This window comes from Spea bombifrons, chromosome 2 (assembly GCF_027358695.1).
Source record: "Spea bombifrons isolate aSpeBom1 chromosome 2, aSpeBom1.2.pri, whole genome shotgun sequence".
NCBI lineage: Eukaryota > Metazoa > Chordata > Amphibia > Anura > Pelobatidae > Spea > Spea bombifrons.
Window position 1 is genome coordinate 119,732,804 of NC_071088.1, and position 24,883 is coordinate 119,757,686.

General features: G+C 38.9%; 1 protein-coding gene across 1 annotated transcript; it reads left to right on the forward strand.

Annotated features, from left to right (window-relative positions):
* Positions 1-1,367: 1,367 nt before the first annotated feature.
* Positions 1,368-22,246, forward strand: LOC128474025 (keratin, type II cytoskeletal 80-like). Its single transcript, XM_053456266.1, has 9 exons — positions 1,368-1,873; positions 2,913-3,121; positions 8,174-8,234; positions 10,803-10,898; positions 14,142-14,306; positions 14,638-14,763; positions 16,333-16,553; positions 21,811-21,854; positions 21,947-22,246. Exons 1-9 carry the CDS (start codon positions 1,610-1,612, stop codon positions 22,024-22,026), a joined length of 1,266 nt encoding a protein of 421 aa, XP_053312241.1. The 5' UTR covers positions 1,368-1,609; the 3' UTR covers positions 22,027-22,246.
* The last annotated feature ends 2,637 nt before the right edge of the window (positions 22,247-24,883 follow it).

The window sequence follows — 24,883 nt, forward strand, 5'->3', positions numbered from 1 at the left end:
CATTTTCAAGGAGAGGGATGTAATTCTTGCATTTGCCAACTCTATGCAACTCACAGATTATTGAATTTGTGAGTTGCCTGTTTTGTTTGACTTGCATACCCTTGAACCTACTGCATTTTTTTGCTTGTGCATGCAAGCCAACATTAGTAAATTTATTAGTTTGCTGCTTACTGAATAGAGATATAAGTTTTACATGGGCAACACATTTAGTGGTGGTACTCAACTACCCCAAACCATACCCAATTATAGTGCAAAGTTGAAGCGGTACAATGTTGAAACACTTCTAAACCTAAGGCCAATTGTGCCATACTTAGAGTGACCAAAGGAGTCAAAATTACAAATCACACAGAGCTACAAGAACACGTAGGCAGATTTTGGGGGTGCTTTTATCCCCTTCACAATCAAAAGCACAAATGAAAAAATCTTGTACAATAACATACAGGTGTATATTTGTCTTGTACAAATATGTGAATTTGTTACTCATGTTGCAACAAAGACAGGGCCGGACTGGCCTACCATGAAACCTAATAGTTCCCCTGGGCGAAAAAAAAAAAGAGCGTTTCCTCACAGTGTTGCTCAGCCGGCCTCCAGACCAGAGAAATTTGCAGGTGAAAAAAGTAAATAAGTGAATGAATGATTGTCTATGTGTTTGAGGTCACAGGTGGCTCAGGCATGCTCTTTAGTGGGAAGAGGTGGCAGGCTCTTTAGGGGCAGAGATCACAGGGCATAGATGGCACAGGCAGGCTGTTTAAGGGCAGAGATGGCAAAGGCAGACTATTTAGGTGCAGAGATGGTACAGGCAGGCTGTTTGGGTGCACAGACAGGCTGTTTGGGGACAAAGATGACACAGACAAGCTGCATGGGGAGACTGACAAGCTACGTGGGGCAAAGATGGCACAACCATGTTTGGGGGAACAGATGGCTCAGACAAGCTGTTTAGGGGCAAATGTAGCATAGACAATCTATTTGGGGGCAAAGGGCACACTGTTGGACTGTTGGACACTGTTGGGGAGCCCTGGGGCAATTCTGACACCATGGCTCTTTGTTTTCTAGTTACGCCCCTGGTGCAAAATACACGGGGTTCATGTCCAAATATTTCGATGGCTGCTTTTCATTCCCAGTCTGGCCAAAAACAAAGACCTCTAAAATGTCATTTCCAAATGCAGTACAAGTATTGAAACAGAAACAAAGCATTTTTATTTTTTTACATCAGTAGAATGGCTTGTATTGTTGAAAAGAATTTCCTTGCATCACGTGAAAATAGAACCTGTCCCAGCGTGCCTTCCTTCACCATTTGTCTATTACAATGACTTGTACTGTGATTCCTTCACATACTTTTCCAGCGTGTGTGATTGCATGTGTAGTTTTGTATACATACAGGTGTATTCGGCAATGCCTTATTTTTGTGATTGAAGCTGGGGCATTAGCATATTGTGTGGCTGACACCCCACTGTTTTTTCCAGAGAACTGGTAATTGCAGCCTCTCCCTGTGTCTTACAGGCACACCCAGACACTGTGCTCCTTCTTTGGAAAGACAGAGCTGCTCTGTGTTTTCTGTCGGAAACAGAGTTTTTCCACAAGTCCACAGCTGGTACATTAACTAGGCTGAATGGCTACTTACTCTCAACTATCTGACTATGAATCATCTCCATGGCAACCAGATACTTTCAAGGCAAGAGAGAGTAATTTAAACAGCCCTCCTACATCAATACATTACACTAAGGATGTTAATATTACTAATGGCTCTCAGTCTGAAGTCTTCGAGGAGACCTTTAAATCCACACTTAAGGTGACCTCTGACAGCTCATCGCCACAACATGTGGAGGACACCGACTCCAAGTTAAGTACCACCCTCGCTTCCTTCATGGACAAGGTGAGTATTAGGAGATTTATAGCTGACAGCACGAGACAGCTTTTTATGATATACAGTTAAAATACAGAAAGAAGCATAAATGGCACAAACTATAGCTTTTAGTATTCAAGATGCTATGAAATACAACTGTCATCATACTCAAGCACACAGGACCGACAATTAAACAAACACAGATTGGTTGTAGATGATAGGATTTTTTATGTACAGCAGCTGAAGTGCCAAAGGCTGTCCCTGTTGAGTAGGATTAATATTCTGCTGAAAGACATGTCAGCGAGTGGTTACTTTCTATGTACTAGCCATTGTGCTCTTGATAAACAAAATAATAGAACAGTATCACACTATTGACCAGCGTTGGACGTACGGTATTTAAAATTATGAAAGTGTGTAAAATGTAAAAAGTAATGAAAGATCAATGATGTGTAATTAAAAATAAACAGTATTGAAATGAATTGTGCTGTTTGGCATTAACAATGGTGGTTAGTGACTAAGGACCACATAATGTAATGCTGTGCTGGACCAGTTTGTATTATTTAGACTATTTTGATGTCACACAAAAGGATTCCGATATGAATTAGGGGATAAGTACATCAATTTCTATAAATACTTTAAACTTTTTGATTGTATTTTCCAAATAATCTTAATTTCATTCAGTTAAAAAAATAAATACATTTTTATTTGTGTTATATGTATGCAGATGCAGTTACTATAACATTCAATTTTGATTATAATATGCACAACTAAATTTGGGGTTCCTATGAGGTGGCCACAATAACGCTGGGGCCCAAGGATGTGTTGGACATAAAACAGAGACTTAGGCCTTGCGCCAAGGTTAGCGCTTTAAGCAGACTATTTCATTTGTACCCCTCCTGCATGCACTTGCACACTAACATAGAAACTTAAAGGCCGTAACTACTTAACCTAGTTTTTAGGGGCAGGCAGACAATTTATTCTTAGGTACTAAGGTAGAAATGAAAATGTATAGCATATAGGGTGACATCAGAAAATGGAGAATATTTATTGGACACTTTGTCTGTTGCAGATAAGATACTTAGAAAAACAAAGAGAGATCTTGGAAGACCGTTGGGCCATGCTACAAGTAGAAGAAAACTCCCAAAAAGATTTGGAGCCAATTTATCTGTCGTACATCAGTCGGCTCCTTGGTCAGGTGAATCGTGTCACTCAGAAGAACCACCATACACAATTCAACTTGTTGGACATGATGGATTCCGTGAAAGATAACAAGAACAAGTTAGTTTCATTGTTGGGATGGGTTTTCTTAATTTCCTTACTCAACATCAACCAGATATAATTACATGTAAATTAGCATCCAAAATTACATAACCTTGAAAGATAGCTGTACTGAACTGGAAGCTCCTGAACATATAACCACCTTTGTGCTGTTATTGGCCTCCAAAATAATCAAATTAATTATATTTGATGCATACAATTCCCTTAATTAGCACATTCTTAAATAAGGTATAACATAGGAAAATGTGTTTTCAGTTAGGATTTACATATCTATCATTGGTAGCCAAGGCTTTCTTTAAGGCAGCAGCAGTGGGGCCAAGAATTCCATGTGAGCCCAAAGCTGTTGGACTTTGTTTCCAAGGGAGTTGGAGGCAAAGGGTATTAAGAAGGATAAAGGGTGGTGCATATAATAAAATGATTCGGGCTGGGTGGAATAATGGAGAATCTTGAGGTGGGGGTGTTTAAGCAAATTGCAAATATGTGTCATGGAAAAATGGCCTTTGTGAGAACACCCAATAAAGCCAATTTGAGGTGATTGTTTTGAAGAATTATGTAGCTTTATCCTTGTTCACATGATATGCCTTTTAACCCTCTGCGTCCATCGCACATACACTCTCTGACTGTCAGAGAGAATTCCCCGCACCAGTGCAGGGAACTCTCCTCACTGACAGCCTGGGAAGGTCTGCGCGATGGACACAGACAACCCCCGCTGCTAACCGCACCTCCTTTCGGCTGCAGCGGAAGTTGTCTACGCGAATCGTGTAGACGTCTACACGCTGCCCCAACTACACACCGGGGAGTCAGAAGCACCGGTAAGTTTGGGGGGGCATAAGACAGAAAGATCCAGGTCCCCTGCAGCGCTGCGGGGGATCTGGATCTTAGTCTCATAGTCAGACCTATTTGAGGTCTGATTATAAGACGACCCCGATTATAAGACGCGGGGTCTTTTTCAGAGCATTTGCGGCATCACGAGGTGTGGCCGTATTGTTTTTACGAGTGACCTCATATGAGGCAATTAAGATACAAAGGCTTAAGATACAAAGTCCTAACCTGAGACGCTGGGGCACTAGTGATGTCACTAGAAGTTATGTTGATAATATGTGGAGGTTGTTATAGCATCCTATCACTTTGCTCCTACATTACATGGGCAGTGTTGCGCCTCTTCCATGTGCATTGTGGGTTAAAAATGTACTGAAACCCCAGCAGAGAGATACTTGCAGGGATAACTGACATATTGGGACATAAGCCTGGGACAGTTTGCAGCTATTTAGGTGACCATTAAAATCACCCAAGAGGTGTTGTTCCAATTTATGTAATATAATATATATTACAAAATCTAAATTGCACTCAACAGTATGTTAAGCAAAAAACCTTACCAGTTATTCTTTTTATAATTTTCTGGGCAGGTTTAATCACCTAGCACAAAACTGAAACTTTTCAGAAGCTTTTTTTTAGTTGCTATGGCAACAACCTATCATGCATTTTCTCTTGTATCACGTGGCAATTAATGTTTCCTGGGGACAAATATGAATAGGTCAAATTTTTACATGATTAAATAATTCTCTCCAGAAACTATGAATGATGTTTCTTGTACTGCATTTAATTACAAAAGCAATACATTTAGCAGAGCTCTGACTATGCATGACTTTATATGCAAGGCTATAATAGGAGACACTGATTTCATTACACTTTGTGTAGCAGCACAAATAGCAAAATGGTTGCCACCAGAAAACATATTTATTGTATTCCTTCCATATCATAAATCTGGCACTTGGGCCTCTGCCCATTTGTTGCCCTTGGCTTATTCTCTTGTATGATTCTCTGATCTGAAATCTAGTTGTCTTCTCTCTGAAAACACAAATAAGCAATTAGAATACTGCTATACGAGTACTTCATAATTTAGAAATCAATGTACATTAGGTATTAGTGAACTTTTATAAGTTCACTAATTGATTAATTCATCAATTTTATGTCATTATTTTCAATAATAATAATAATAATATTAATAATAATAATACTTAAAGCAGGTAATTATTCTTAGACCACAACTCTCCCTTTCATGCTAATCTTCTGTTGGTCAGACTACCTTAATTATTGCATAAATCATTTTTATCTAGTGCCAATGAAATAGTTTAGCAAGAATTCTTATAGACATAATAGAGGTATTGCATTTTAGTACCATACAAATTCTTATTTTATATTATAATCATTTTCACAATAACAAACAATCTTTCTATTGCTTGGAATTTCATCTAAAAAGACAATTCTGAGGCCCCAAAAGCTTATGGTACATATGAGAATTCCAACAGTCCCAGATACAATCATTAAGAGGGACAGCTCAGTACACGAAGGGTCCAACATTTTATCTTACATGACTGGCACTGGGCTTGTTCTTCATGGTAGACCAAAATATTTGGTGCCTACATAATGCTAGCCAAAATATTTTGTCAGAGGTATAGAATTGCACAGCATTGCATTACACTGCAAGCTTTCAAGACTACTTCAGTCTTTACTTATATATTATATAAAAGGCCTGAAGAAAATACAAAATAGTTTTGAACAATTCCAATTTTAGGTTTGGTTGACCAATAATATCATTGGTATCATGTTTACCAAATGTTCTCAGTATTTTGTTATGAAGTTCTTTACTTTAAAAGAGAAAGCATCAATTAAGCCATCTACCAAAATTTCACTGGGTTAAACCCTAAGTGCCAAATTCTGATAACTGCTGTTAAATTCCACTGATGTCACTTGCTAATTCTTTGAGTGTTTCATGTAACTGGGACGTCAAGTGACTCTGGGGCTAATCCTCTGGAGCATTTTTTTTCAGCTAGCTCCCTTGCTATATTGTAACTTAAAAGTCTGATTGGTTAAGATTGGCTAAATCTATTGACATAAAACTGAAATATGATTTAATTACACTACATTCTGTCATCAATAACCACGAAAGAGCCCTGAAATCTACACCGTGATTTTGGGAAAGTGTCAAGCTTGGGAACAAGACCCAATTTTACCTAATGTATCATATTGCTTTGTCTTAATCAGTCAATTCTTGTTTGTCATGCACTTTTGAGTGTATACAGTGCATACAGTAAAAAGGTACATGTTTTTCGTGAAATAATAATAATAATAAACTTACTAATGTGACATTAGGAAATATACCCCTGAATATGTTTTTCCTATGGTCATTATTAAATCATTCTTGTTTAAATTCTACTCCAAAATATAGATTGCAGATAAAATTGATAATTATAAAGAAAAAATGTTTGAATTAAAACAGAAACTAAATAGTTTTATATAGACTTGTCACTCAATAGTCTGTTTCTGTTTTTGATTCTGACGGTGCTCATATTAAAATGACTGGCCTGTAGTGACTTGACTCTCCCAAGCATCTGTCCACATGCCAAGTGATAACTTTTGTACGTACATCATCATTTGCAGTCATTTCTGCTCTTTCACACAAATACTTTAATATATGATAATATAGATAATAAGCAAGTTCTGAAATGCAAAGGTTCATCACACAAGCAAATGTTTCCATCACATACTTTTAATTTGTAGTGTCAATTTCCAGCTGTGTCACGCCTTACAAACTGGATCCTTTTATGGATAGCTAGCTGGCTTCCATAGAAAGATCAAGTTCAATGCCAGGAAGCCATCTTCCAAGCATCTACATTTCCATTTTCTCTTCATCGCTAACAGCAGCCATTATATTTACTTGTTGGTTCTGTATATTGTATACTTGTTGGTATATGTATAAATTTTAAGATTCAGAATATCCTTCCCTCTTTTTGAATCTGAACACATCTGAACTACTGGGGAAAAGTAGTCCTAATTAAATGCTTGATGGTTCTTAATGCTGCATCCATTATAGGGCTACTTCAAACATATAGCAAATCAGTTTGCTTCTGTGTATCCCATATAGACACTGCAAATTTTGATTCTTTCTTCTGCATATTTGTATACGTGAAAGAAGTATTGCAAAAATGAACAATTGTTTTTATTGTAATTGCATTAATAATAATTTTATTCTCAATTATTGTTGTCCAGCTGGTCCCAAAATGTCTATTCTGTTGGCAGTAGTGGGGCAGTGTAGTTATTTTCTGAACACTAAAATAGGGCCTTTAGTCTCTTTAAGCATGCGTTACGCTCATCAAATACAATGCACTAGGTACATGTTAAATTACTTTTCTGCTATTCCTGTTATTTACCTACTTGTACATATACATATAGTATGTATATATATATATATATATATATATATATATACACACCAAACCGATTCACCATGTATTGACTATACTGTGTATGTATATACCGGTATAGATTTTATATATATATATATATATATATATATATATATATATATATATATATTTATATATATATATATAATTTAATGAATCAGTGACATTTAAAGCTGAGACACCAAATTGCTGGGAGGATCCTAACAGTTTATTGTATAAATGCAGCTGTAATTGTGTTGCATCACTTATAAAAACTTAATTTGATATTATTAATAGCATATTGGGCTTCTGCAAGGAACTGCTATAATTATGCCTTATAGTTAAGCCACACAGTAAATGACACCATCATTCATCAAGTATTTTAATTCTAAGTTTGCAATTACATTTATGATTCAATTAAGCAGTTGCCAAATAGCTTTCTTGGGTATAGGTAAATAGTGTGTTAAAAGGGATTTCATAAAACAGGAGCTATAGTATAATATAATAATATATTATTAATATAGTGCAATTGGGGGATGGATTTATTAAATTATTTAAATACTATATACTACTATATACAATTAGAGTATCAGAGTAAATATGTAATGTATATATATACATTGGCACCGGGCAGAAATTTGGCATTTGGAGTGCAATTGTTAATTTTGGACTTGTGTGTGTATATATGTATATGTATATATATATATATATATATATATATATATATATATATATATATATATGTATGTGTATATATATATATATATATATATATATATATATATATGTAAATTTATATATATTGTATTGTGTCCTCTTTCAACAGGTTTGAAGGTGAACTCTTCTTACACACACAATTGGAGTATTCCTTTGTAGATATGAAAAAGGTGCGTTTATTATATGTATATATATTATTTGTATTTGAAAATACTTTTTGTTTCTTATGGAAAATAGTTACTGTCTGCCTATGTCACTCAGTTTTTTACTGTGATTGAATGCTGCCAGCCTGCTCCTGTATGCTGTACTGATAAACTGTATTTTCCAGTTCATATAATCAATCTACATTTCAAGTATAAAAAGAAAATAATAATTTTATATTATTATTCATAAGAAAATGAAGTATAAAAACTATGTTGCAAACTATGCACTGTTAAAACAACTGTTACCTTGTTAATTAAGACATTTTTCTAGTAATATTTTCTGATTCATTTTGTAACATTACTTTTATATCTATGAAATAACTACTGTGCCAAAATAATATTTTATTTGTGCCAAGTCAACATATTTATTAGGAACTCATACAACATTAACCAACAACACAGTGAATGAAAATAGGACTGAAAACAAAGCATATAATACATAAAATTAATAATCCTTCCAACTGGGATCTCAAAATTAAATGCACTGCAGACCACTGCAGAAATAGACAAAATATGTCTTCAATATTGTTTTATCTTTTATTTAATACATATGATTTATTTATAAACAGAATAATAACCATAAAACACAATTAACATAAGTCATATTAGCACCGTTTTCAGGAAGAAGACTTCTGTATCAGTACAGAAACACAATAAATACAATTTCTTGTACCACTGTAGCAACCAGTGGAATATTCCTGATTATTGAATCATTTTCAACTTTTCAAACTTTCCACCATAATAACTTTTCATACATGACACTAAGTATGCTGATATCTTTAATGCTATGTTTCAGTTTTTCTGCTCTAGAATCCTTGTTTTAAATGAAAGGGTAACTGGCACACACAATAGAACATTGCTTTATTTGTCTTTAACAATTAAGTCTTAGATAAATTGCAAATGGAATATGTGTTTGTGTTGGTGAATCCGAATGATAACTGTGCCTCTAGAGTGTTTGGATAGTACCACATTCAGGATACAATATTGTACATATGATTATTTAGGGTTGATGCCAATAAAACCCTTTTTATCGCTGGTCATTGTTATTAACAAATTTGGAACAAACGTAAAAGGTTTCTTTAACTTGGTATCTTGTGACTGGCAGGAATTTTAAATTAACAGTAATGGACACACCTATTGCAAACTTATGAAAGGAGAGTTTTGAGGGGAGCTACAATATTAAGTCATCATCTTTACTTTACTTTATGAAGGGCCAACCCTTATTGGTTTCCCCTGCAAGAAAAACATGGTTGGGAAAATAAGCGTAAATTACCGTATTTGCTCGATTATAAGACGACCCCCAAATCTGAATATTAATTTAGGAAAAAAAAGAAAAAGCCTGAATATAAGACGACCCTATAGGAAAAAAGTTTTACCAGTAAATGTTAATTCATCTAAACTATTTTTTTTTAATAAAAACTATGATTCAGAAAAATAATTTGGTTTTATTTCCTTCTATTTTCCAACCTGCCCCCCAGTTATGCACATCTGCCCCAGAAATGCCTTATACCCCTATATGCCACTGTGCCCCATGATATGCCTTTTAACCCTCTAAATGCCACTGTGCCCCATGATATGCCTTTTAACCCTATATGCCACTGTGCCCCATGATATGCCTTTTAACCCTATATGCCACTGTGCCCCATGATATGCCTTTTGACCCCCTATGTGCCACTCTGCCTCCAGAAATGCCTTATAGCCCTATATGCCACTGTGGCATTTAGAGGGTTAAAAGGCATATTATGGGGAAGAGTGGCATATAGGGAGGTTTAAGGCATTCAGGAGACAGAGTGGCGTATAGAGGGTTAAAAAGGCATTTCTGGAGGCAGAGTGGCATTAAGGGGGTTAAAAGGCATTTCACAGAGCACTCTGCCTCCAGAAATGCCTTATGCCCCCATTTAACACTCCCCTGCCCCCCCCCAAACTTACTGGTGCTTCTGACTTCCCTGTCATGTAGCCGGGGCACCGTGTAGATCCCACGCACTTACGTTGCAGCCGGAAGGAGGCGTGGCTAGCAGCGGGGGTTGTCTGCGTCCATCGCGCAGACCTTCCCCGACTGTCAGAGATCAGAGTTCCCCGAACCAGTGCGGCACCGGATGGACGCAGACAACCCCCGCTGCTAGGCACACCTCCTTCCTGCTGCAGCGGAAGTTGTCATACGCGAATCGCGTGGACATCTACACGCTGCCCTAGCTACACACCGGGGACTCAGAAGTACCGGTAAGTGGGGCGGAGGGGGGGGGGAGACAGGAGGATCCAGGTCCCCTGCATCACCGCGGGGGATCTGGATCTTAGTCGTCTCATAGTCAGACCTATTTGAGGTCTGATTATAAGACGACCCCGATTATAAGCTCTGAAAAAAAACATTTGCTCTGAAAAAAACCTTGTCTTATAATCGAGCAAATAGGGTACCATCTCTATGTACAATGTACACAGATAGTTATCACTACAAATATCGCTATATTTCTGTAGTGTAGTGGAAGCCACTTAGCAGTCTTCCCTGCTATTTACAGAGTATTATATTGTCTCCTACAGGATGTGGACACCTGCAGCTTAGATCGAACAGAACTGGAAATTAAACGGAGGGAGCTGAAAGGTTTGATAGAACTGATGAAATCCGTATATGAACAGGTGAACAACTTCAGCCTTTATCTGTAGAATATACTGTACTCACTGCAATTAATTACATTACATTTATTTATAAAGCGCCGGCAGATTCCGTAGCGCTGTTACAGTCATTAGAACAATTTCACATACAAAAACACATATAATAACAAACTGGTCCAAAGCGAAGAGGGCCCTGCTCTTGTAAGCTTACAATCTAGTCGGTGGTTGTGGGGGAAGTGAGACAATAGGAGAGGACTGCTTGGATGGGGATGAGTTGATCTGTTTCGGATGACGCGTTGAAGCAGACATACTGGGTGGAAAACAGGGGTAAGAGCAGGACATGAGGAGTTCAGGTGAAAGGGGTGAGTCATACCTGTAAGAGAAGGAGATTTGGCAGACATTAGTGATTGCCAGAGAAGTAGTTGGATGAAAGCATGAAGACCAGGGATGGATGTCTGGATAGTCCATTGTAGCTCTTAACTTGGGAATTACAGTGTTTCCTGCAAAAACTCATTTTTCAATCCACGAGACACAATATACTTACCCAAGTTGGCACTTTACTCCTAAACAATTGGTTTACTGAGAATTAAACATCCCTTTTATACGGAACCCTCCCCCTAGATTGGTGTGTCTTTTTGGTGGAAAGTACTGCCGTAGAGATTCAAAACAGATATTGGATACTGTATAGGGGTGTATGCACTGCTGTCGCAATAAATCACCGATGATGATCTGGAACCAACTCTCTTAATTACACAGAGAAGGGTCAGGACCGCCCCATAGCTATGCCCCTGATATAATTTGCATCACACTTGGCTATAGCCCATTTTAAAAGATATAATAGACAAAGTAAACTTAAGTGGTAAGAAATCTAATCATAAAGTTTGGATAAGGTTTTCTTGGCTTAGAAACAAGTCTCCATCGAAAACATTAAAATTGGATTTTCTCAGCCAATAAGGTTGATTCATGTGATTCCAAAGAATACAGTCTTTAAATGAACCATTATAACATCTGCCTTGATAAACAAGAATATCCTTCTAGATACTCATGATGTCTTTTGTGCTAGGCTGTCACAACATTTAATAAATGAAGCATTGATCTGTGCTTCTATTGAAAGGTATTGAAAACAGGGAACTGCTGTTAATTCTTACCTTTAGTTTTTTGGGAAAAAATATACATTTGAAATCAAGGTTTTATGGTTGTCTTAATAATTTGAGTTGCGTTTAAGTGCTTTATTTATTTTGTTGTACCTCTGACTTCTTTATGTATAGGCCACTTTTATTCTCTACCCATTAAACATTATTAAACTCTGCATAGGACATATATGCATCCCCTTCCAAATTTATATCATAGGAATGTATCAGTCTATGAGATCATTCAAGTATAGATATTGTCATTGCAACATGAGAAAAATTACATTGGAAAAGTGTAATTGAAAGACAACAGTGCAAATATAAATTAAATGACATTTATTTACGAGTAATACAATCAACTTGAATATTATATAGAAAAAGGACTTGGTGTGCAAATTGGTAAAAGTGGAGCAAATAGCATTAACAATCTATTGGGTGCTATTTTGTCTTATCACACTAGAGCCGCCGTTTATACATTTATAATTGGATCTGTGATTGTGTTCTGTTTAACATTCTTATAGGGCAGCCAATATGGGATAGCCAATATGTTCCAAATCAGTTTTTGAGAATATGTTATTGCACCTTCTAGGGCAACTTGGAGGAATCTGGTAACATAATTCTGCCAGCGACATCAACTCCAGTGGCAAAAAACTAATAGTGATGGTTCACAACATCTTCTCAGGCACCAAACATATGTATGTTACACATAGAGATTAGCAGTAGAGTGATATGGAGTATCCATTCTCACTAGTATGGCAACCTCATCTTGTCCTTGAAAAGTATGTTAGTCTCCTGGTCAGTTCATTAGCCCACACCTCTTATCTAGCAAAATCCATAGTGTTCTATTATTCAGTTCAGCTTACATGTTATTTGGTGACAGATATATACCTATTTCATTAGTATGTATGATGGAGCATTTTTTGTAGGCTAAATATAGCTATTTGTATGCATTTAATTAATAATAATTTTCCATTAGAACCTCTTTATGAATTGTCGCTTGTTGGAATAATTAAACTTGTTTTTAAAAATAATTATACAGATTGTTATAAAACAAGTCCTCAATTATCAATAGCATTGGTTCCATTATATATATATATATATATATATATATATATATATATTGTGACAAACCCTGTAGCACGAGGGCCATAAACATCACAGTTAGGGGTCTTAAGCACAGTCCTCTAGGGCAATCAGAGTCAGGAACACCAGTTTGTAGCAAAACAGTGCTTTATTTTTAATCGTTCAAACCCCAAAACCAAATCATAGAAACAAAACCTAGCTCCCAATTGGAGCCTCTCTAACTAAACAATGCTGGTCCAGACTGACCAGCTTAATCACCCACTAATTCAACCTCCCAGCCAGACCCAGCTACGCCAGGCTCTGGAAAACCTCCTCCAGACAGCACACAAAATGTCCAGGCAGGTATTGCCTCACTTGGCTCAGGGATTGCCTTCTTCAGGGCCTCTCCTTGCCCTGGGAGCGCTGGGGACTTCTTCTTTCCCCAACAGTCTCTCTGAGTATCAGGCTCCAGGGGTTTTTAATGCCCAGCACCTGTGCCTGATGCCGGCCCCATAGGAATCCCGGACCGGATCCTGCGGACTTCTTGCCTCCTGTAAAACCTGGCATGGAATTTCCACAAAATGGGGAAACGGAGCATTGCCCCACCCCAGGGACCCATATTTATGATCTGGATAGCACCTGTACCCAAATGCCACACTAAGCATCTCCCTGGGGTTTACACTGTCACAATATATATATATAATCTTAATTTCAGGAACAAGGGGGCACATCAGCCTTTTGGGAAATCAAGCCCCTTGGTTTTCTGTTGCTCAATGAGTTGGCTTTGATCTGCCCAACTGGCCTATGTACACTATGGAAGCTGTGCCAGCTCATCACAGCCTCTATAGACTTAATGCAAAACCGTTTGCACCATAACAAATATTGTAACACTGTATCTGTCTGAATATAGACCAGAACCTTAAATATTGATTTATTTAGAAACTCAATCCTGGTACCAAAAAGTGGGGTTTATGTTTGGGTTTATACAGTGTGTAATAGATTAACTTTATATAATAGCAATGTTTGCAGAAAACAATACTTTCCAAAGATTATTTGTGCATACCTTTATTTGCAGGAACTGAAGGAGTTAATTGAAGAGACAGGGGACATATCAGTTCTAGTGAACATGGACAGTAGTTGTCACTTGGACCTGGAGAGTATCGTAGAAGAGGTGAAAGAGCGTTATGAAAGTATTGCAGCTCGGAGCCGGAAGGAAGCTCAGGCACTGTCCAAGAGCAAGGTATTCATACATATAGTGCCTGTTACCTGTAGCGTGATCCGAGCGCCTATGCGAGCAGGAGAGCTTGATCGCCCCCTAATTAGATGGAAGGGTTCTGAAGACCAGAGGGATATGTAAACCCTCAGAGGGCTATCATTGCTTGTGATAGTCCCTTTGCAATTCACTAGCATTCTGTGTAATATTTCAATTTCTGGTATTGACTTTGGCTTGATTCCTGAGTACTGTTGTATGCCGCCTGCCCTAAATTGTTATCGCTTGCATTAGCATTGCATTTGAAATGAGACCTTCACAGTTACGTACAAATGCATGTACATTTTATTGTGATTTCTAGCTGCAGCAGGGTGCACTAAGGGCAGGACACTGTGAGGTAGAACTGGAGAACAGCCGCACACAGATAAGTCAACTGAACAGTAAGATTCAACGCATGAGGTCAGAGATCTTAAGTGTTCAGAACCAGGTGGGTGTTCTTCAAGCCTATATGCAAGTTTTTATTCTCAAAGACAACTTTTTCCCTAAAAAAGTACAACATAACAATAAACACACTGTCTAATATAACCTTTTCTGTCTAGATGTATTGGGTTTAGCAGAATGAACAAGCTTTAGACCATTCTTTAGGCAACTAATACAACTTTATTTTGTGTACATTCAGAGCCGTAGCTAGCTCCTTTTGCGCCTGAGGCAAGAATGGAAAATTGTGCCCCCCAGCTATTTTTTTTACAGAGGTTATTTTATTTACACTGATCTTACACACTGCCTTTACACGCACCTGTCCATAAACACACATACACATTGCCCTTACACACGACTGCCCATAAACACACATACACTGCCCTTACACACGACTGCCCATAAACACACAAATACACATACACTGTCCCTACACACACTGGGGGATTGTGATCTCCCCAACCAGTCCTGCTCATCGGACACCTCCTCCCCAGACCTGCGCTGATGAGGTGCCTGATGAGCAGGGCTGGTTGCGGAGAGCACAATCGTGCAGCTGCCTGGGCAGTCCCCTGAAGACCGGCCCAGGGAAAGTGGCCACTCTGGTTGCCTCCTCCCCTATAGATACGTTAATTTTTTTTTTAGGGGCTTCGTGGTGAATCACATTGCAGGCAGCAATGTGATTCACCATGGGGCCCTGTTCGGCTGGTTAGAGAGATCCGTGATCTCCCCAACCAGTCCCGGAGGCTGCACCTGCGCTCGAGGCGGGTGCGTCTCTCGCCTCACTCTTCCTATGGCCCTGTGTACATTAATAGTATAATCTTTCAGTAGCAATTCCCCCTTCACAGTATAATTGGCTTTGAAAAGGTCTGTTTAGGTAATATTAAAACACTATTCAGCTTTATAATTTCCTAAGACATACATGAACTACTAACATACACAAAAATTCCCTACACCAATTCGCATACCACTTAATATACGGTATTACCAGAAACCGTGTGTTGCCCTTCATACAGACAACATGGTATTTCTTCACTAAACTGCATAGCCTTTTGTATACTTGTGCAGATTGCAGATAATTGGAAACTATGTGTTGTGTATAAAAGAATATTCTGGTGAAGAGTTTGAAAAGTGGTCAATGTGGCAAACCATGGGGTGGTCCAATTAGAATGGAGATTTCATTGGTTATTATGGTCATGAGTCCACTCTGCAGGTAGTTAATTTAATACATAACTGCATGCAAAGGAATTTTAAAAACAATTATTCTATAATTCTCCTTTGGAGGTACCCTTCAACTATTAAGCCTTTCAGTCATCAAAAATGCCATATAAAGGTAAACTTATATTAGGTGTGGAAATATCAGTTTTTATGATATGGGTCAAACATGTTTTATTTAAAAAACAAAAAAATATCTCAGGTATCAAGTTTCTTAAGTATATCAAAAGTTATATTTATGAACTGAATATGTGAACATGTTCTTCTTGTCATAACGCTGCACAATATATCTGGACCCAAAACAGTTAGTTAAATAATTAGCTGTATTATATCTCCTAATGTGTGATTCTGATGTTTGAGGATGCAGTGTATACATCAGGAGCAAGAAGTGTCAAAGGCCAAGACAAAGAGTAATACTGCACTTAAAGATGCCAATATGAAGCTTGAGGAGGTCCAGGAAGCTCTGCAGAAGGCCAAGCAGGACATAGCTCGCCAAATGCGAGAATACCAGCAGCTGATGAATGTGAAACTGTCTCTGGATATTGAAATTGTCACTTACAAGAAACTGTTGGAAGGAGAGGAGAGCAGGTGAGCTGATACTGACAATTACAGTGTATACTTTATCCAGCTGGAATAAAAATCCTGATTCTTTTATGCTTGTGTAGATTATGTATGTTGTAGTAGTTATAAAGATTAGCGTTGCGAGAGTCAACAATAATTTTTCATTATAGCCCTTTAAAGACATAAATTCATAAGAACCATAATTAAACGTTGTCTACCATGGCTGTGCTATATGGTATCTTCACATAAACGCCAATGGTAACACGAGAAAAAGCCTGCATATTGGGCCTGATTCTTTAACTGAGATAAAATGTATCACCATTTTTAAACTCATGTTTTTTTTTTTTTTATTGATTTTGGTTGCAAACGTTAAGTGCATATCAACCTCAGGAGGCAACATTCTCTAATGTAAGTCATAGGCATACCTAGGAACTTACCTAGGGGAAATGGACGGTAAGTGGGGCATGTCAAGACAATGCTCCCACGACCTGGAGGATTCAGGTGTTGACCCGGAGAAGCGGTGCTTCATCCGGAGATCTCCAGGTCAAACCCGTAGAGTTGTCAGGCATGGTCATAGGTAATAAGAATTCTTGCCCCAGGAACTACTAAGCATTGAATAGCTTTACAATTCACCCAGTTCTCTGAGCTAGGCGTCTTGAGTGCTGTTTATTATATGGAAACATAGCATTTGATGGCAGATAAGAATTATTTGGCTTTCCTACATGGGCGTAGGAACCCCTAAAAATCTGGGGGGGATAGCATTTTTACTGGTAGGGTATATTCTTGTTCAGTAAACTGGGAATTGTTCATGGCAAATTTTATATAAATGTATGTGTGTGTGTGTACAATTTCCGCACAAAAAAAGTATCATGTTCAGTTTTCACAGACAAGCTCTTTATTAAACAAACAGGTCAAAGAAAATTAACCAAAAGTTTGGCCTATATTTCAGTTATTTCACTTAGAACAACCGGTAATAATACTTTAAGTAATGCACAATTGCCAAAATTTTAACAAAAGATCCTACAGAAATGCAATGATGCAATTAACCCTTTCCGCATTTGTGGTCTGGGAGCAGACAACACTTAAATACTCTTATAGAAATATTTTATTAACTGCAGGCAGAGTAAGACCCTACAACCAACGCACTGTAGTGGTTATGGTGCAAAGTAGCTGTTTTGCACACTGGGGCACAGTCATGATCCCCAAAACTGTTCCCACAAAGTTAGAAGCATAGTGTTGTCCAAAATGTCTTGGTTTATCACCTTCAGCTCATAAAACGTTCTACTAGATAAATGGGAGAAAATTCTTACAACCACAGATGGACCCCACTGGACACGGCCACAGAGACTACTATGATGTATTGAAGGAACCATCTAAGACTCCTAACATGTCATACACACAGGATCATATCCACACACTTAAACACTTGAATAACATACACACGCATGCACACACTTACGTACACACACACAATGGGTTAAACATGTGTTACAGGGAATCATAATCTTCCCTTTAAGTACGACATGCCTGCTCATACCCACATATGCACTGCTCTTACGCATGCCTGCCCACAAAAACACACGTATACGCTGCAATTGCCTGCACATACACACTTGCCAGTACTCACACTTATGCACTACCCTTATACACGCCTGCCCAAACATACATAATCTGCTCACACACACACACACGCCTCCCCATAAATATACACTGCCCTTGCACATACTTACACAGACATATACACTATAAGACAAATACACTCCTTATATACACACATATACACTGCCCATACAGACGTACACGTATACAATTCCCATACACACATACACATATACACTGCCCATACACACGTACACATATACACTGCCCATACACACATACACATATACACTGCCTATGCAGACATACACATATACACTGCCCATACACACGTACACATATACACTGCCCATACAGACATTCACAGTTACGTACAAATGCATGTACATTTTATTGTGATTTCTAGCTGCAGCAGGGTGCACTAAGGGCAGGACACTGTGAGGTAGAACTGGAGAACAGCCGCACACAGATAAGTCAACTGAACAGTAAGATTCAACGCATGAGGTCAGAGATCTTAAGTGTTCAGAACCAGGTGGGTGTTCTTCAAGCCTATATGCAAGTTTTTATTCTCAAAGACAACTTTTTCCCTAAAAAAGTACAACATAACAATAAACACACTGTCTAATATAACCTTTTCTGTCTAGATGTATTGGGTTTAGCAGAATGAACAAGCTTTAGACCATTCTTTAGGCAACTAATACAACTTTATTTTGTGTACATTCAGAGCCGTAGCTAGCTCCTTTTGCGCCTGAGGCAAGAATGGAAAATTGTGCCCCCCAGCTATTTTTTTTACAGAGGTTATTTTATTTACACTGATCTTACACACTGCCTTTACACGCACCTGTCCATAAACACACATACACATTGCCCTTACACACGACTGCCCATAAACACACATACACTGCCCTTACACACGACTGCCCATAAACACACAAATACACATACACTGTCCCTACACACACTGGGGGATTGTGATCTCCCCAACCAGTCCTGCTCATCGGACACCTCCTCCCCAGACCTGCGCTGATGAGGTGCCTGATGAGCAGGGCTGGTTGCGGAGAGCACAATCGTGCAGCTGCCTGGGCAGTCCCCTGAAGACCGGCCCAGGGAAAGTGGCCACTCTGGTTGCCTCCTCCCCTATAGATACGTTAATTTTTTTTTAGGGGCTTCGTGGTGAATCACATTGCAGGCAGCAATGTGATTCACCATGGGGCCCTGTTCGGCTGGTTAGAGAGATCCGTGATCTCCCCAACCAGTCCCGGAGGCTGCACCTGCGCTCGAGGCGGGTGCGTCTCTCGCCTCACTCTTCCTATGGCCCTGTGTACATTAATAGTATAATCTTTCAGTAGCAATTCCCCCTTCACAGTATAATTGGCTTTGAAAAGGTCTGTTTAGGTAATATTAAAACACTATTCAGCTTTATAATTTCCTAAGACATACATGAACTACTAACATACACATAGTAAAATTCCCTACACCAATTCGCATACCACTTAATATACGGTATTACCAGAAACCGTGTGTTGCCCTTCATACAGACAACATGGTATTTCTTCACTAAACTGCATAGCCTTTTGTATACTTGTGCAGATTGCAGATAATTGGAAACTATGTGTTGTGTATAAAAGAATATTCTGGTGAAGAGTTTGAAAAGTGGTCAATGTGGCAAACCATGGGGTGGTCCAATTAGAATGGAGATTTCATTGGTTATTATGGTCATGAGTCCACTCTGCAGGTAGTTAATTTAATACATAACTGCATGCAAAGGAATTTTAAAAACAATTATTCTATAATTCTCCTTTGGAGGTACCCTTCAACTATTAAGCCTTTCAGTCATCAAAAATGCCATATAAAGGTAAACTTATATTAGGTGTGGAAATATCAGTTTTTATGATATGGGTCAAACATGTTTTATTTAAAAAACAAAAAAATATCTCAGGTATCAAGTTTCTTAAGTATATCAAAAGTTATATTTATGAACTGAATATGTGAACATGTTCTTCTTGTCATAACGCTGCACAATATATCTGGACCCAAAACAGTTAGTTAAATAATTAGCTGTACACATATACACTGCCCATACAGACATACACATATACACTGCGCATACAGACGTATGCACATACACGCACATATACACAGCTGCCCTATACACATATGCCTGCCCAAGTGCCCATACACATGCCTTATCATATGTATATACACACACAAATCTACCATCAGACCCCCCCACCTTCGTTCTCCACATCAGACCCCCTCCCACCTTCATTCTCCACATCAGACCCCCCAACCCACCTTTGTTCTCCACATCAGACCCCCCCACAACCTTTGTTCTCCACATCAGACCCCCTCCCACCCACCTTCATTCTCCACATCAGACCCCCTCCCACCCACCTTCATTCTCCACATCAGACCCCCCTAACCCACCTTTGTTTTCCACATCAGACCCCCCCACAACCTTCGTTTTCTACATCAGACCCCCCCACAACCTTCGTTTTCTACATCAGACCCCCCCACAACCTTTGTTCTCCACATCAGACCCCCCAATAATCAACCATCCACCCACCTTGGTTCTCCACAAATCTTACCTTTTCTTCCTTCTTCCTCCTTTCTGCTTTCTCTTCCTTCTTCCTCCTTCCTGCTTCCTGCTTCCTCCTTCCTCCTTTCTGATTTCTGTTCTAACTTTCCTTCTGTTTGCCGCTCGCAGTCTGTGCAGTGCGGCTGCGCACAGCTGTTTCTGCTGAGCGCCGGGGCTGGATATAATCGTCATATCCCGTCGCCCCGGCGCTCAGTTACAGACAGCACGCTGGTGAGTGTGACCTTAATGCAGCTGCAGGACTGGTTGGGGAGATCACGGATTTCCCTAACCAGTCCTGCAGGCTGCAGCTGCCGATCGGGCAGCTGTGAGCACCCTCACAGCTGCACCCGAGTGCGCTCACCCTGGGGGGGATTTCTATATTATCGGTCCCCCCCGCATGATTTCCTGGGGGGGATCCGTCCCCCCCGTCCCCCCCGGTTCCTACGCCCGTGCTTTCCTAGGCCGTCCTGAAACCTTTATCCAGTCCTTGGTCACATCTTAGAATTTGGATCTTGTTTAACTTTACTCACTGGATTAGCATCTACTACTTCTACTGGAAGGTTGTGCTACTTATCTACCTCCCTCTCAGCAAAGTAAAATGTCCTTACATCTAGTTTTAGATTATGACCTCTTGTTCTAATCTTTGAAATAAACAACCCTTCTGAATTTTGCTAAATCCCTTTACAAATGCTTTATAAGGCAAGGAACTCAAAACGGAGAGAGAATGTGAATATTTTCAGTGAGACAAGTGCTTGCACGTTTTCATGCCTTGTGTATATATATTTTTTTTGCTTTGTTTTTTTTGTTGCTAACCAAGCAAAGGATGCCTTTACATTTTTCCTATGTATAAATAGCAGAACAGCACTCCAATATTTCTGGTACTTGAACTGGGCTCCACCAGCACCCCACAATATCACAAATAAAGTTGTCAGCACTGCTGGAGTGCTGAGCGACTTTATTTTTTACATGTTTCCTGTCTCCAGTGAAACTAGGATAGTTTGCTTCTCCAGTTCCTCCATGGCCAGAAATGGTACTAAGTCACTTTTTAAGATATTCTTAAGATTACTAGATCATTTTCTATATGTTTTTTTTCTTTTTTCCCTTCAGGTTGCAAGCTCCACCTTCAGTTGTAAATGTTCACGTTGAAAGTGGTAAGTTCTACATTAAGCCATAAACACTATTTTATTGTTTAGTTTTTAGCTTTTTAGCTCAATATTTTTTTCTCCCCTTTACCCTTTTACAGAAGTTCGAAAACCGGCGCCTTCTAGATTTAAAAGAAGCAGCAGTTCCAAGAGTCTTCAGAGCAGTTCCTCAGATTATTAAAGTAGTATTTTTATTATGGTAACCTTCCAACAACTTTCACCAAGCCTTCTAGTTGCAATTTCAAAATGTAAAGTCAACCGCAAGTGGTGAAGAAATGGCCTAGATCACTACAACATTTAAACAGTTCCTGTATACACATTTACATAAACCGCTTTGCTTTTCACCTTATAGGATTCTATGAATAAACATAGTTCTGTCTTTTGTCTACACACATCAAAAACTCACATATTAGTCAAAATTGGGGAACAACCAATAACGTGGTTGTATATATGCATCAGTGTGAAAATGACAAAATTTGGCAAAAGGCTTCCGAATCAAACAGAGCTTAGATCTTTCAGTTTGTCTTTTTTATAGAAATCTTAAAAGAACTGAAACATGCATGAGTTCTTCACTAGAGAAAAAAATCTTACAGTTTAAGGTTTGGCCTACATGTTTTATACATGACCTTCAATTTGTTATGAAAGGATACATATTATTTGTGATCTGTACAATATCCAGTGGGAATGCAAAACAAAAAAAAAATAAGCAAGATCCAATCATCTAGCCTTCCTTTCATTTAAGATAACTTGCTTAGGTACCATATTTATTTCTAATATATCCCGGTGTGCTAGAATGTCCTGATGGTTGAACCATGGAGGACCTGCAAAAACCTATACTTTACAAATATCTTTGAAAACAGAAAATGGTTATTATGTCAAACTATGACTCATTCATCAAAAGAGGCAGCCCACTTCTCACACTCAGTAAGGTTCCAATAATTGCTAGAATGTCCTGAGGGATGAACTGTGGAGGACCTGCAAAAACCTATACTTTACAAATATCTTTGAAAACAGAAAATGATTATGTCAAACTATGGCTCATTCGTTAAACTAGGCAGCCCATATCTCACACTCTCATTCTCTAATGTAAATTTCCAGGCAGCATTCTGATGAAGACTGAGGTATGGCTGATATGAAGACTGAGGTATGGCTGATATGGTCCTACAGCATTACAGTCTCTATTAAGTAAGGGCTACATTGACCTGAACACCTTAACCACCCTAGGATGCACATTACATTTTAAAAGGAGTGGCCCAAATGACAAATAAAATAGTATAGATTAGTAGTAGATTAACAGTTTGAGGATTTTTTCCCTGCAGCACAGGAAATGAGTCTGTCTAACCAAAGCCTAGATTCTCCCCTGTCAGCAAAGCCCTGTCCTGACAGATGAAGTACAGTGATGCTTGATGCAAGGGCTTGTTGCACTACAATAAAGCTTGGAAGGCCCGAACCCCGTAGTAAAATATGACACCACCAGAAACACTATGGAGATGAGAAGAGATCATGGATGGTCTCTTCAGACCCTGCTGGGATCTCAAATGACCCTCATCTCCTGCATGATCAACAGATATGGTGGCTATGAATGCAAAACTGTAGGTGGGTTAAGACACAGGTATTTACTAATTTACTAATGTAGTCCCAACCTCCCAGTTGAACTGAATAATAAACCGTGAGCTAGCCTAAGCAGCTAATCCTGAGAGTAATATGACAATACATTGCTTGCGGTAAGTTCTGATCAGCTTCAGAGTCAAATCCTCATCAAAGTAACTGGGGACACAACAAAGTAACTGGGTTTAACTTGATGTGTGCATTAAGGCTTAACACACTCAAGAATTTAATGTTTGTTACTAAAATATTAGTGGACACCAAAAAACATCAACTTGATCACCTATGCATCATCAAAGGATATTTCTCTCAGAATGGCATGACATAAGAAAGCAAATACAATTGGCATTTACTTAGTTGAACAGTTTATCAAGATTGTTATTTGGAAGAATTCTTGAAATTGAGAAGTGGTTTTTGTTTTTCTTTCTCTTAAAATTATTCCTGAATGTTTTATATTTGAGAATTAAATGATCAATAAAGTATAAAATGCGTGAAATCTCAATCACAATTAACTTTTACTATTTTTAACATTATTTGAAATTATATATTGATTTGAAACTATATATTTTTTTTATAATTATTATATTTTTTTTTTTGAGAGGCCAAGGTCATGCTTTTCTGTCTCTACTACCATGCTTCATGAAGAAGGTGATATGGTGATTGCAAACTGTGGGAGCCACAGTAAAGCCGAGTCCCCAATCTTTGTCTTCTGCGGCATGCACTCCCGAAAGGATACTCAACCCCTTCCTTCCCACCCAGGCAAAATCCTTGGGGGGGGGGGCGGATCTTCTAGGATCTCCCCGAGAGGAGATCCACTGAAGTCTTCAGATCCTCCCGTACATGAAAACTTTCTTAGGGGGAGTGGGGGCCAGAAGGCACGCACCGCTCCCCACACCAATACTGGACTGAGTCATCGGGGCTCAGCTTCACTGTGGCTTCAGGCGACCCAATGGTGCTTAACTCATCCAAAACCTGAATCAAACATGCTCTGAATCCGAAAAAACTGAAAAGTGCCGGTGCCAAAATAAGTGCCAGCAATTTAAGAGTGGGTATATAAAAAAAGGTGCGTCATGAGGGGATCCAAGGTGAATACAACATGAAAAAAAGTGTGCCCCCAAACACACTCAACACAGTGGCGAGTGCCCCAGTGGATCCATGCTAGGGGACGCTATAACACCTCAGGCTCTCTGACGCCATCCCCAGCCCTAAGGCCAGAGGGCCAAACTTTCCCTCTCTCACAGGTACTCACTTGATCATAGCCAAAAGGCAGAGAAGCGATTTGAAACTATATACCGTATTGGCTTGGATATAGGCCGCCCCCGTATATAGGCCGCACCCTAAAAGTTTGGTGCTTTTTTAAAGAAAAAGTTTTTTTCTTTAAAAAAGCACCAAAAAACATGCTGCCACTCTGCCCCCCCCGAGATATGCTGCCA